This window comes from Cyanistes caeruleus, chromosome 6, assembly GCF_971803275.1.
Source record: "Cyanistes caeruleus chromosome 6, bCyaCae1.hap1.1, whole genome shotgun sequence".
Taxonomy (NCBI): domain Eukaryota; kingdom Metazoa; phylum Chordata; class Aves; order Passeriformes; family Paridae; genus Cyanistes; species Cyanistes caeruleus.
The window spans coordinates 24,127,069-24,141,736 of NC_141706.1; the positions used below are offsets into that span (position 1 = coordinate 24,127,069).

The window sequence follows — 14,668 nt, forward strand, 5'->3', positions numbered from 1 at the left end:
ACCAGCTGAGGTTACTTGTCTTTCTACAGGTGAAATCATTTAAAGAACTTCAGATAAAAAAAATCAGCATTCCCTTTCTCAAACCAATCACTTCCACAGGCAGCCATTACCCTCTCGAAAGGAAGTGCGCACAGACACCACAGCTTCAGACTGTTACACAGTGTAACACTTTCCTAGGTAACAGATATTGCTGCTACCTCCACAGTCTGAGGTCAGGATACTAATAAATTCTTTCCAATGTAACAGGGTAAAGTCACACCATGGTGCTGGGATTTCCTTGAAAAGGTTAAAGGATGCTTACAAGAAGCAGTTCCCCAGGTTTTAACTGCAGATGAAAATCTTCGTACACAGAATCCTCTCATCAGTCAAGAGTTCAAGTCTAATCTTAAGGCTCAAGAGAGAATGCTTATCGAAACAATTACTTGAAACAGATAAACCAGGAGGTTAAACACGTCTTCAAAACACCACACGATTCACTTCATCTAACTTGGGAGAAAAATATTTACGTTGACTGGCAACCATGAAATCCTTACCTGCAGCACCATTGGCACCCATGGGAGCACAGGCAGGGCAGAACCATTCATCTACAGGGACTTCACTCAGAGGAGGATTAAGGCATTCCATGTGATACCTTGAGGGGAAAAAAAAAAAAAAGAAAATCAAACAATATGCTCCTTACCAAGGGAAGACAGCATTTTACCCCTATCCAATGCTATAAAAGGCAGATTCATTCTGTTAAGCCTGAAACTAAGGTTTATGCATCTGCTTCTACCAATCTGCAGAGAAAAGATGCTACCTGATAGTTATACAAGGGTCTTTAGTTCTAGATGGTATTTTCACCACTTTAGGCTCAAAAAATCTCAGAAAACTGAGCCTTTCCCCCTCACTGTGTGGTGAATTACTTGCCATTTGAACCTGAGTTGCAAGAAATATGCAGAGCCAAAACGGATGGTGGCAAGCGAAGTACAGAGGTTCTGGAGAGACAGGCAATCAGGAAACAACATCAGCTTCCTGAGAAACAACACAGTACTAACAGCAGTCATACTTATGAGCATTTGAAGCAAGCTATTCTGCACTTTTCTAGAGTTAATCTCAGCTATGGAGAGCTAGTAAAGACTGCAAGTTCTTTTTCCAGGAAATGCTTCCAGAGGTGCTAACTCTGGAAATCAAGCATATATAAATAACTTGAGGAAAAAAAGACAAAAATCAAACAACTGTATCAAACTAGGAATAACAATATATTAAAAATATTATAGTAATCGTTGGGAGGTCACAAAGTAAAATCTGAAGCAATACCCTGACTTGGGACAGGCTTATGGAAATGCAGAAAGACCTAAAAGATGAGACTTCAGATAAGATCTATGAAACACTGATTTGGCTTAATATTTTAAACTCAGTGTTCTGATGATACTCTTATCTGTAGTGCTTCTGATTTTGTCTTTTTCCCACAAGGTGAATCAGTGCCTATGTGTGTATGGACAACCAGACTTACCAGATGTCTAGTTAGCTTGCTATAAATAATTTTTAAAAGGTTATTTTACATACTCATTGCTAGCATCTCTCTTTGTTCAGTGGTTAACTTTTGACATCTTCAAACTGACAATGCTGGAGGACTGATTAAGCAGTCTAAGGACTTCAAATTCTAGCAGAAAATTGTAGGGCCAAAGTTGTGTTCAAGTATATTCATGACTCTACTTAAACATTCATTTTATTAATCAAGAAGGGGGGCAGAGAGAGAAGGAAGAAGTAGTAAGAAAATAATTTAGGAGCCATGGCTGTAAAGAAAATCCTCAACATTTCACAAAACTGTAAATCTTAAGCACTTCACCTCCACAGCACTAATGCCCAGTCACTTGGACAAGTAATGCATCCTCTCCTCATGGAGATATAAAGGATGTAAGGTTCTACCATTCATACATCACCTTCATCGCTTGAAGGCATGGTCATCTGTGTCAGTGGCCTGCAGCTTTAATATGTGCAGAACTCTCCACACATACATTGCTAAATGACCAGAAAAGGATCCATCACATCATGGGAATGGATGTCTGCACAATAACACATGGATACATGGCTGGCCTCATTATGAGCCTGAAGACAACAGCAAGGGGCAGCCTACGAATCAGACAGTGCCTGGGGACCAAATTCTGACCATGTGCAATCATGCAGGTGTTCCATTCATTTCAGCCTCTTACCCTGCATCACAGCCATCACAGAGCAGCAGGCGATCCTCGCGGTCACTTCTGCCGCACACTTCACAGAAGGTTGGATCATCCTCTCCATCAGTACCCTGAGTTTTCGTGTTCTCAACAGGAATCTAAATAAAACAGATATGCACAGTTTATGCAGAACGTGGTGCCGTTTAAAATCCATTGTCACACTCACAGTAGTACCCGCAGAAAAATCTAAAAGTGAAGGAACCAAAATGGCTATTACACACCCGAACCTTCACTTAACTCATTCAGCACATCTAGGGCATAATCAAATGTCTGACAACATCTACTTAACTTGTCTACTGTCAGACACCAATGACTATAGAGAACTGCATTTTAAGAATAGGCAGAAGAAAAATCCACTAATAAGATCAAAAGTAGTCAAACAAAAATAAACATCCCAAAAACGAGACTAAAGAAGAGAGAAAACTTCACTACCCCCTGTATTACTTCAGTGTTAATTCTCATTTCCGCTAGAATGCAAACAATAATAAACCATCAGTTCAATGAAAACAAAGCACCAAACCCCTAAATGTCTCCTGGAAACCAACATCTGATATCAAGAGCAATGACAACTCCTCAATGTTCTTTTGTGAGCAACTACCAGCACACTCAACCAGTGCCTTTCAGGGCTTTCCTACTGCCCTGTGCCTCTCTCCCCTTACAAACGCATTCCCAGGAAAAGATCATGGATAATCTAGACTATTCCTATTCATCCTGTAACAAGCAGCACTTGAACAATGCAGGGCACCTTCTGCATTTGGAGAGACTTATCCATGCAGAACAGTTTTCAATCAAATGTCCATTATACAAAACAGGCAGTTATGAAAAACATCCTTTTTTCTGCCACACAAATGATGCCACAACACAATATAGCAGGAAGTAAGGTTAAGAAGGAAGAAAAATTGTCACAGCTCCTTAAAAGGCAAATTCAAAATAGTAAAGAAATCATTCATTCAGATAGCAAGTATTACATAAACCCCCTAGAAGGGTAAAGTTTTGAATAACAATTTTGTGCCAAATGGCCTGCTTGTTTGCTACAGTAAAAGGCTTACCTTTTTTAAAATTTTACCACCAAAACGCGCCCGAATGTTAATGTAATTAAAGAGAATTCGATCCACTGGACAGGAGTTTGCATTCTAGGGGAAAAAAATAAAAATCCCAGTACAGTTAATAAGTGAATCCCTTTATTCAATTTTTAATAAGAAATCTTAAATTATTAATGTAATAAGCATTATATTAATGTAGTAGTCATTTTAACAGCTATTGATCTTGATATTTTAAGTACTTAAAACTGACTTATCTGGTTTACAAACAACCTGTTCTATCAGAAAAAACATGCATTTTTAGAGGAGCATTTATTTCACTGAAGCAATTTAATTATTATTCAATTGCCAAAGCAACATCAAAGTTCTTCCAAGCACTGCCTTGAAAGACTGCTCATGTTTTAAGGCATTTACTTTCCTTTAGACAAATGAGCAACTAGAAATGGTTTACAAATATATTCAGTAAAGAGCGATTTATTTGCGTTTTAAAAACTGTAATCACCACTGCTACTGCTGCATGCACTGTAAGTTTTGTTGTAATTTTCACCCTGGATTATGATATGGGACCTACACAGTGGCAAAGAACTCTGACTGAAAACTGAATTCAGAGCAAGATGCTCATTGTCAGCATTCATTTATATCTTTTCTATGCTTAGATGTGCAGGGTTGCAACAGATCCCAATCCAATGGTCACAATACAGTTTTCAAGAAAAGATAAAGACAGATAGACAGAGAAACATATATATATCTATATCTATCTATCTATATCTCCAAACATAGAGAAAAATTAGTATCTCAACTTGAAAAAACAAAAGAACTGTAGATGCCTACAAACCCACTTGCTTGTGACCTTACAGCTTGCAGAGAATGGAACAAATGAGGATGGGTACAAGAAAAACAGATCAAACTTTGAACATGAATCTTGCCAAACAGAGCAGTAACCCAAGTCTGTTTAAAAAAGCTTAAGAAAGCAAATATCAATACTACAGTGTTTTGTTCTCATTACAGGACAGCAGCATGATCACAGGGGATAGAGAAGAGCACACCAGGAGGCCACAGGACAACTGCTCACCTTAGACCACTCCACAATGCAGTCCAAGCAGAAGTAATGGGAGCAGTTCTCAGGAGTCCCAACAGCCTGATCCCGAAACGTGTTGAGGCAAATGGGGCAGTTTTCACCATCCTCATCAGAGGAGATGTTCACTCCGTTCAAGTGTGGCTCTGATTTCAAAGCATCAGTCATTCCTTCCACAGTGGCCTCACTTTCTTCCTCCTCTTCCTCCTCTTCATCATCATCTTCACAATCTTAAGGAGTGAGAGATAAAAAACAGCTTGTGTGTGCTGCAGGGCTTCAGCAATGAGGCCAGAAGGGATGGGCAGGACAGGGTTCCAGTTCCCAGAAAATTCCAAGTAAGCTTATTTTATGAGTCTGCAGGGGTCAAGCACAGACTTCCCAGTTTAAGGCAATAAATTTTGCTGTTTTCTTGCTTTCTAAATCCCTTCACTAAAAAGCAATGGATTAATCTGGTGAAAAATAAAGCCTGATAATGTAAGTAGCCTTGCAAGAGATTAAAAGCACAGGCACAAGAAAATCAAAATAGTATCTAAACAAGACAGTTAAGATATGCCAGGCTACCACTGAACAATGAAATTAAAAATAAAGTTATTATAAGTTACCATGTACCAAACTTTTGCTTTTTTAAGAGACATTGCAGAGGAAAAGCAGCAGCAACACACTCTACTGCAGAACAGCAAATGAAAGATTTCACCAGTAAAATATGATTTTGTGATCCAAGGAATCTTAGTGCCTTAAAGACCACTTAAAAGAAGCTTGATTTTGAGTAAAATTAAACACTCAGCACACAATGTTGAAAGGTATTTTTATTTTTAGTACAAAATACAAAGACATGTTAGTCTTTCTCTAAAACCTGTGAATTAAGCTGGTGTTTTGAAAAAGCAACAAAAAGTACCTAAAACCCTACTCACTTTGAGGGAGGACTGGGGGTGGTTGTTGTTGGGCTGTTTGGTTTTTTTTAATGAGAATGAGGCCCTTTTCTTTTCTACTGAATTCTCCTGTCTGGACATACAGAGTATACTCTGAATGATGCATTAATAAAGCTTTTTGGCACCTGGTATCAATTTTTTAGTCTGTGTTCAAATCAGTCTAACTAGTTACTTGGAAAACTGTGCTCTTGCCTTCTCAACAAGCTTTAGATCTGATAAAATTCTATTTTTGTATATCCAAATATTAATTTGAGTGTAGCAGCTTCAAAAGGACATGTATCTCCAGAGTATATTTTCAGTAAAATTAACAAATTCAAATAACATCCACACTCCTTTTTCAAAGAAAAATTAGTCAAGTCTTCTTCCATCCTCCCTAGGTATTACAGCAATAATAATTTATTTCCAGAATTCCCCATCACAACATTCACTTTAGAGCCCCATGCCAAAGCAAACTAACAAATATGCTTTTTATAAGAAAAACCAGCATGAACCATTGCTGCAACTTTGGCTTTTTTTCCTGCTCATGCTGGGGTAGAGTTCACTCCTGCTGACTACAACTCCACCACTTTGGTTAGCAGATAGTCTTCAAACATGCAAATGCTTTAAAAGCTTAGAAATTGGGAACTATTATTTGATTGCTTATTACTGCAGGATTTTGGCATCGTCCTGACACAGCAGCATCTGTAGATTTCTATTTCATTGTTAGTTTCTGGAGGAACAGCTTTCATCTCACTCTTCCTCAGTTATTAAAAAATGCCTGTTAAGGCATATGAACACACCTTACCTTCTAATTCTTCATCTCCACTTTCTTCCTTGTCCTCCTCACCTCCCTCTTCCTCAGTGTCATTATCTTCCTCTTCACTACCAGTATCGTCTTCTGAATCCCAGCTATTTCCACCATTGCTTTCTTAAAAAGAGAAGAGCAGAGGAAATACCTATTTGATGCAGACAGACAGGCAGAACAGAGCCCCTAATCAGGCCATTATGGATGAAGTCCCACATTTCCTCAGTGGTATCAAAGCTGCCCATCTGGAGAAACTCCAGGGAAGTATACCAGCAGTCTGATACACACAAGCTATGAAGCGAAGCAAAACAAAAAAACTGTCAGGGAAAAGGTGACAAATGGTCCCAAATACAATTTTGCCAGCCTGCTGAGGGTAAATCAATAAGTTCTGGAACCTCGAAGCAGAAAGGTGCATGTGCAGAGAGGCCACATTTACCTGTTTCACTGAGGAGTGTGAGACACTGCCTTTTGCCCTTTCCCAGAGCAGCGTTCTTGTTGATCAGCTCATCCTGGCTGTCATCATCCATGGCGGGACATCGGAATCCCGGCAGGACGGCAGAGTCAGGGAGGCAGCGCGGCACCTACAGCAGCGGGGCAGGCACCAGGCCGGAACAGGGCGTCCAATTCATCTGCAGAGACCTGCTGGGAGAAGGGACATTGCTCTTCTACACCACGGAGCAGCTTTTCCCAGTCTCAGCTGTGACTACAGCTATTGCTCCGTGAGGTTTCACAGCCCTGCTGAGCTGGATGAAACCAGCTGCTTGTGAAAATCAGTGCGAGTGAGAGTTTCAGCTTTATCTTGGGCTCCTGGATGACAGCAAAAGGTGTAACCAGAACTCCCCACTGAAAATAGCAACAGAAAACCTACAAACACTGAAACCATCCCATGGACCAGCAACTCACTGCAAAACTGAAGGGGCCAGAGGCCCTTTGAACGAAGCCTAACAGGATGACAATATGTGTTTTAAACCAAAATACTCCACCTTGCCTGACTGAAAAGAAGAATAAAGATCATGTAGTTTAGGTCCTTTATATATTAAAAAAAGGGCCTTTGCACAGCTCTTGTCATGAAGTAGAGAAGTTGAAGACCCCATAACCATTATTCCATGGAAAAGATAAGACCTGATTTAGTGCATATTAATGCAATCACATTAATTGCTGTGCATTAGCACAGACTGGCAGTAAAACTGACAGATACTGGGAGATGTTGCATGATCCAAATTCATAATGACAATTAAATCAGAGCTTTTAACACATAATGCTACAAAGCATTAAGGCAGACAGACCCCTGGCAAGCTTCTATAAGCAAGTCATGAAAATATATAATTAAAAGACACTTAAAGCTAGGTGTCATATCTCAATATGAAAAAAAAAGGATTCTTTTATAAGTGTGGTAAAGAAGTTTCAATCAGGTGCTCTTCTCCCACTCTCCCTGCTCCCCATTACATATCTTGCATATTAAGAGATTTTTTGGAACAAAACATTATGTTTTATTCAAGTGCTCTTGATCTGTACCTTTACTTGCACACTCCCTCTTTAAGCCATAGAGCACAGCTCTGCACCAAAGAGTCTTAAAAATGTAGGTTCTACTAAACTAGATCAAACTACAAACGGAGTCTTCAGTGATCAGGGAAAAAAAACCCAACTAAACAGAAAGAAGATTGAGCTTCAACACAACTAAGCTATTGTAAAGATTTTTCCTAACTTCAGTAAGAGAAGAAAGAGAAAGAGGAAAACCTCTGCCTAAAGAGAGGTTTACATTTTTAGTTAAACTTGTGGCTGTTAACAGAAGTGTTTAAAAAACTGTTTAAAAACAATTTATGTTGGCTGAAAATACACAAACTCATCAAAACCCAGTCACTCCATGATGCAACTGAAAAAATATGTAGAAACACCCGTAACTTTTCAAGTTTCAGCAGTGCGTATGTATGAATTATTCAGACTGAAACTCAATTATATAATATCCTCCCAAAAGCTCAGTTAGCTACGGCAATGCAAAATTTGTGGTGACGTGACAAGCAGGCCACACAAAGGGAAGGACTAGCAGCACCAGTCCCCCAGCAGGGCAGTGGCAGGCAAGTGTTCCATCCCTGCATTTGGATGCTGAGATCTGGGAGTGGATGCAGAACCTGGGCTACTTCTCCATGGGCACCTTGTGGGAACAGAGCAGGTTCCTGCTGACCTGTCACTGCCACACCCAGTCAAGCCACGGCACTTCTGAGCCACTGAGGATGAGGGTGGCCAACCAAAGCCATGGCAAGTTGAAGTCATGGATAAGCCTCCACTATGGCCATTACCTTTGTTTCCCTGCTCTCCACTGTCCCTTAAAGCAAAGCAATAAGCACAGGGTGGAAAAGATCTTTGTTTCAAAAAGTGATTCCTACAAGCCACAGTTCTAACCAACATACACTTAGTTATATTTCCAAACAGCATGCATTTCTTCACTGTAGTGGAATAAAACCACTACCCACGTTATTTTTGCCTTGCTACCCCATGGAAAGCTATCCTTTAGGCACAGAGGCAAACAAATCAGCACTTGTGACTTGACAATCTGAACTGACATATTTATGCTGCAAATGTAAGCTTGGACTTTGCTCACAGGCAAAATTCCGAGTTAAAGAAAATCTGGTATTGCAGCAAACAATCAAGTCTTCAAATCATGTCAGTAAAAAAAGTCTGTTTTGTGGATAGCTGGAAACTTACAAGAAACCAAGCAATGAAGTGAATTTAAGATTTCTAAGCACATCACAAGTATTTTTATATATATTTTTTATATATATACTATATAAGCAACCTTTTCCAAACTGGGAAGCTGCTCTTAAGAAAAAAAGAGGGAAGCCATGGTGGACTATACTAATATGAGAGTATACTAATATGAGAGGCTCTTTCTATTTTTTTTTAAGAACAATAAGCAACATTTCCAAGCTGTTGTTTTTTTTTTTTTTTTTTAATGGGAGGCATTTCAAACAAACTGCAACTGTGAAACACAAACACATTCATGATACACTTCAGATAGTTCATCCACCTGTACAAAAGCCCTGTTTTCTCCAGCACTTACCACATCAGAATTTTTCCAACCCCCCAGAGCCAGAACTACCAAATACAAAATAGATGGAAAACATTTTTATTATTATGTAAACCAAGAAGTTTGGTTAAGGAGGGGATGGCAGTCATTCCTCCAGAGCAAACCTTAACTGTGCACTTCTCTAACACAAAGGACCAGACTGCTAAAAACCAGCCAGTTATCCCTGAAGACAACCTGACTCGGGCAGCTACAGCTGCTTAGTTTCGGGGGTGTGAAGGACTTGCCCTCGTGGTTGTACCCAACCCCTCACTCCTTGGTCACCTGGAAAATCCCATGGTGTGCAGTAGTCTCCATACAGCCCTTCAGCTGCAAGCAGCTCTAACATTCACCAGTCCTCCCTTCTGCATCCCACTTTGTAAGTCTGTTCAGAGGAGTTTAGGATAGAATACAGATGCAGGGTGATCCAGCCAGAGATCCCTTGTCTTGTACTCAAAACCACTGATGCTTATAGCAAGCCCCATTTCAGTTCCTTGGGCAGGTGCATCATCCACTCACACAGCATAACTATCCAGTGTCCAGATTACAGCTTGCATACAAGGTTGTTTGAAGACAGTCACTGTCCTTCTCCTTAACATCCCCGTTTTCAAATTCTCATTTAGAATACCCTAAACAAACGTCACACCACAGAAGCAACAAGTGCATGGCAGGTGTTTGATCACTTTACTCGCAACAGAGCTTTTCCGCTTAGGTTTCCTTCCCCAAGACACAACCTCAGCAAGGCCAGATTGGGTTTGCTTGCAGTGCTGTGTCCCTATGGCAGCATAGGCTCTGCTGCAGGACAAGCTGTAAGCCCAGGCTTTGCTGCTAAAACAGATTACATTTTTACACAGAGATGCCTTAATTCATTTTAAAAGTACAATCAAAGTGCAATTACAAATACTTTCTTCAAGCTGTATTAGCAACAGGGTTTTCTGTTGGCTTCAACAACAGAGAAGATTTAAGTGCTTCCTCCAGAACGAGTGTTTATCAAACAAGCACTTCAGCAAACATTTAGCTTTTTGAACTGAAGTCCTCATGCACTACCACAAATCAGCGTTTTAATGTACTTTGAGTATGTTCCAGGGAGAAGGCAAGCGCAGGTTTCCAGCCATCAAAAGGAGGCACAGTCTGCAGAGGACACTAGAGCTCCATCTCACCTGACACAAAGCCCATAGAGCTGCTACAACAGCAAGCACTTCTCCCAGCCATGGGCACTTCTCCTCCTAGCACCTCCTCCTCCACCAACTTCTTAGGTAGTTTCTACAGTTTTTTAGAAACAGAACAGCTCTTACAGAAGGCATTTACTTTCACTTGCTTGGGTAACACTCAGGATTTTTTACAGGCAAAGAAAAGTTTCTCACAGGGTGGTTTTGAATGCTGATCTAATTACACGGGCAACTACTGAGCCATGATGTTCTAAAGACAACTTATAACTAGATTTAAATCTACTAAATATTCAAACATACAGGCTTTCAGTTCTCATTCGCACATCTGCTTTATTGATTTCTTGGGGGGAGGGGTTTGGTTGTGTTTTTTCCTGGTTTTTTTTTTTTTTTTCCCCAATAAACTAAATAATTAAGTTCTCTCTGGAAAAACAATGTCACGCATCAGAAATCATTTAGCTTTGTTTCCAATTTCATATGTTACATTCAAAAACATGAAAGTAAGAACCATTGTAAAAATCATTGTTGCAACTGGTTGGAAAAAATCTGGTTATGGTGTGACTATTATCCACCATCACCACATTCCAAAGGTAAATTAAGACAACTTGGCAGAGAAATAATGCAGATTAACAAGACACTCCTACAGCCCAGAGTCATGCACTGCCAATCTAGCATGCACAAGGAGCTTAAAAAAGTCCCCTAAATCTAAATTTAGATCCCTGTTTAAATTACCAAAACCAATTTAACTCTTAAATACCACTAATCAGAACTGCCTATGCAATAATTTAAGTGGAAGCACCTAAGAACTCAATAGATAAGTCACAGAAAACAAATCCCAGGATAGGTAAGGAAGTGCTTATCTGCCACCCCATCCCAGCCCTGCCCTAAATTTAGCCACCTTGAATTCCAGGATGAAAACTGTCCACCAAAGCTTCCCCAGGAGCTGACACTACACTCTTTGGGGAGTTCGTAATGCAAACAAAGCAACACAAAGCACTTTTAAAGTACAACATCTTATCCAGAAGAGCAGCTAAGCATTTTGTACCTCTGTATTCAAAGCAGCAGCCAAGCTCTATGGAATTCCCAGCCTCCAATTCCTTGCAGCCACTGGCTCTGCTTCCAGCTGTGAATTAACTACTCTCCAACTCTGCACATCCTCCTCTTTCTTAACAGGCTTCTTTTCCTAGGAAGAGTCACCCTTACTGGCGAGCTCCCTTTCATCATCCGTCTTTCACACCAGTCCCATTTTTAGCTACGGCTTCCCCTGCTGTTTATGGGCATGACTGTGGGAAAAGAAAAAACCACAACAAAAACCAACAAACCCAAACAAACAAGAAAACCCAAACAAAAAGCTCACACACTTTTATATTCTGTGCACGGCCCTACGGAGGAAGACCCACCTACAGGAAAGGAAATAACACAACAGACACCCCGAAGCACACCAGCAACACACTGCATGGCAACAACCTGCAGGAAACCCAGTAAATGAAACTACATTTTGTAAATGTCATGTGTAAATGAAACGCCCCACTGTCACCAAACGTGGGGCGGCCAAGGGAAGGCTCCAGCGACACAACTCAGAACCTCCCCGTAAGCACAGGTCCCTCAAGGCAAAGTTTTTAAGCCTAAACGTGGCCTTGCGACAAGCTAATACACGATTAAAAAGAAATAAATAAATAAAGCTTGCACGCAGCTCCTCGTTTGTACTTGTCAGCCGAGCTGGCCGAAACAGCCGATAACTTCTCCCGTGTGTGCACCACAGACAGTGGGAATGGGTGGGAAGAGGGAGGAAAGGAGGAGGGAACGGGGAGAGGCGCGGACATAGCACACCGGAAACACTTGGGGTTTTGTTTAGTACCCTTACTATATTTATACACGTACTTAGTACATTTATTTAGGTCTTTGCCGCAGCGAAGGCAGCTGGATGGCTCCCAAGCCGTGGTGCTCCCGAGCCCGCTCGGCCTTCTCGCATCCCGCGGGACGCTCCCACGGGAACCCCGGGAGCAGCCGGGGCCAGCCCGAGCCGGGGCTGCCCTCCCGCGGAGGCGTCTCCCGCCGGAAAACAACCCAGTAAATATGCTGTCGTCGTTGCTGTTTATAGGAACGACGCTAAAGGAGCGACCGGGGCAGCTCCTCACCGGGCTGGGGGAGGCGGCCGCTCCGCTAACTCCCATGGCCCGGCCCCCACCCATCCACCGCCCGCCTGCCTGCCCCGGACACTCACCGAGGAGCAGCCCCGGCGCTCACATCCCGGTCAGGAGCAGCCCCGGCGCCCGCTCACATCCAGGACCCCGCGGCCGCCGCTCCCCCGGAAGCGCTGTGGAAACACTGGCGGGTCACGGGGCGGCAGCGGGCGGAACCACCACGCGTGAGCCGGGGGGGGCGGAGCGAACCATTCGGGTGCCAGGGGGGGAAGGCCGCGGGGATGAACCATTGCGGAGGGGGCGCGCGGGCTGTACCACTGCGGGGCCGCGGGAGGACGGGGCCGCACCGCTCGGTCTCCGCGGGCAGCGCCGGTCCTTCTCCGGCCGCTCCCGGTTGCTCCATGGAAACAGGGCTGGCAGGGGTGACCGGCATCCTTCCGCCGGTGTCTCCAAGCTTTGTGGGGAGGAAAGCGGGGCTCAAAGGCCGCCGTGCTGCGAGGCCAGCGCGGGGCTGCGCTCGCGGGATGCTCCGTTCCCAAGGGACGTCGGGCGCCGTCTCTCGGGGCTGGGAGCATCCTCTCTCAGCCCGGTCCGGCCCGTGCGGTCCGTGAGGACACGGATCGGGGCTAAATAGCTCGCGCAGACCGCCGCGGGTTTTTCCCCCCTCTTACTACTCGAGGCTGGGCCCGACCCAAATGTTCCCGCGGCGCCGGCTGAGCGCACGCACGTAGAGGAGGATGGGCCGGTTTCGCGCTGTTCCATCAGCCGTGGGGCTCTGCCCGGGCTGGCCTCGGCTGTCCGCCGGCGAGGGGAGCGCAGCCCAGGCTCCGCTTGCAGGCGGACGTGACCCAGAGCTAACGCGCGTGTCCTCGCAGACACTCGGGGCATTGTCAGGGATCGGACGGGGGCCGGGGAGAAAACAAGGTCCTTTTCCAGAGAACACAGAGCGGAGCAAAACCTGCGCCAGCCTTGCTGTTGCCTGCCCGCTCGAGGCCTGAAAGAGGGGCGAAGAGGGAGGGATGGGGGCGAAAGCGCTGGTGATGCCCCAGCCGGTGAACACGCACTGCCTCGTGTCGGAAAAGGCGAGATCTGCCCTGCAGAGAGGCAACTTCTTACTTTCACGTTAGTTCATGCCGGGTTTGCCAGCCTCCGGGGATAAGGCTGAGGGCACGTTCCCCCATTTGTGTTGCTCCCCGAGTCCATGGGCGCAGCACCGAGGTGGGCACGGAGGGCACCCGTGACGCCACCCGCCAATGCACACTGTCACTGCACATCGTGGCTCTGGCACCGCCGCGGGGACTGAAAGCCAGCTGGGAACAAAGGGAAGAGCTGCAGGGCTGGGATAAGCGGGAGCTAGCCACGGGACAGCACCGGCCGTGTCAGCAGGACATTTCATCCCAGAGATTAAGGGCTGAGCCACGAACTTGTTTGGAGCTGTAGGGGGAGCGGGGGCTGAGGGCAAACGCACCAGCGCTGTAGCGAAGGCCCTGAGCCCAAAGGCCTTGCCAGGGCAATAGTAAGCATCCTTTGAAACGGGTGGTCTCGCCGTTCCTTTAGAGAGCCGGACGGAGCGGCGGGACAGCGCTTCGCCCTCCGCAGCAGCGCATCCTCTGCCCGCCGTGCGCTCAGCTGGCTCCGCGCCGGGCCTGCCCCGCGCCGGGCCTGCCCCGCGCCGGGCCTGCCCCGCGCCGGGCCTGCCCCGCGCCGGGCCTGCCCCGCGCCGGGCCTGCCCCGCGCCGGATGGTAACACAGCGCTCAGGGAGGGCCGGGAAACATCCACAGCTGTGCCGGCAGCCAGCTGTGCAAGCACCGCTTCAAAACACACTTCTTCCCTGTGTGCTTACAGTCAGGAGACGGATTGAAGGGGTTTTTTTCGTGTTTTTCTTTTTTTTTTTTTTTTTTTTTTCCAGTAAAACCTGGAATGTGTAGTACTGCCTGGAAGAAGAGGGCCTTGGTGGAGCACAACAGCACGTGTGTCCTGTACCCTGTCGAGCTGTTGGCAGAAGCAGCAATGCTGGCAGGGAGGTGTCAGGGCAGTACCCAGCCATGTTGCTTCCCACAAAAATACCTATTTTTAAGAAAGGAGTATTTTCCATGGCTGTGCCTTCTTTTGTGTCGGCTCATGCCCGGAGGGTGGAGGGGTCGGTGTGCTCCGCGGACGATTTCTCTCCAATCCAGGCACCAGCCCCTGTGCTGGGGAAGATGTAAAATACGTGACTTTTCCCCTACGGCTGCTGTGTGAAAACAAAAACC

The 14,668-nt window shown here is 44.8% G+C and overlaps 1 protein-coding gene across 12 annotated transcripts in view; it reads right to left on the bottom strand.

Annotated features, from left to right (window-relative positions):
* Positions 1-14,116, bottom strand: part of PHRF1 (PHD and ring finger domains 1) — a 28,877-nt gene extending 14,761 nt beyond the window's left edge. For 2 of the 12 annotated variants that reach the window (XM_086895729.1, XM_086895724.1), the window contains exons 1-8: positions 12,496-12,653; positions 11,317-11,554; positions 6,481-6,686; positions 6,045-6,167; positions 4,329-4,561; positions 3,266-3,349; positions 2,193-2,314; positions 534-631 (exon numbers count right to left, since the gene is read on the bottom strand). In XM_086895729.1, the coding sequence (XP_086751855.1) occupies positions 534-631; positions 2,193-2,314; positions 3,266-3,349; positions 4,329-4,561; positions 6,045-6,167; positions 6,481-6,571 (751 nt within the window). In that variant the 5' untranslated portion in view covers positions 6,572-6,686; positions 11,317-11,554; positions 12,496-12,653. Of the gene's footprint in view, positions 1-533; positions 632-2,192; positions 2,315-3,265; positions 3,350-4,328; positions 4,562-6,044; positions 6,168-6,480; positions 6,687-11,316; positions 11,555-12,495 lie in introns of all 12 variants that reach the window. The other 10 variants (XM_086895731.1, XM_086895725.1, XM_086895727.1 and 7 more) reach the window with 7 other exon arrangements.
* Positions 14,117-14,668: the final 552 nt, after the last annotated feature.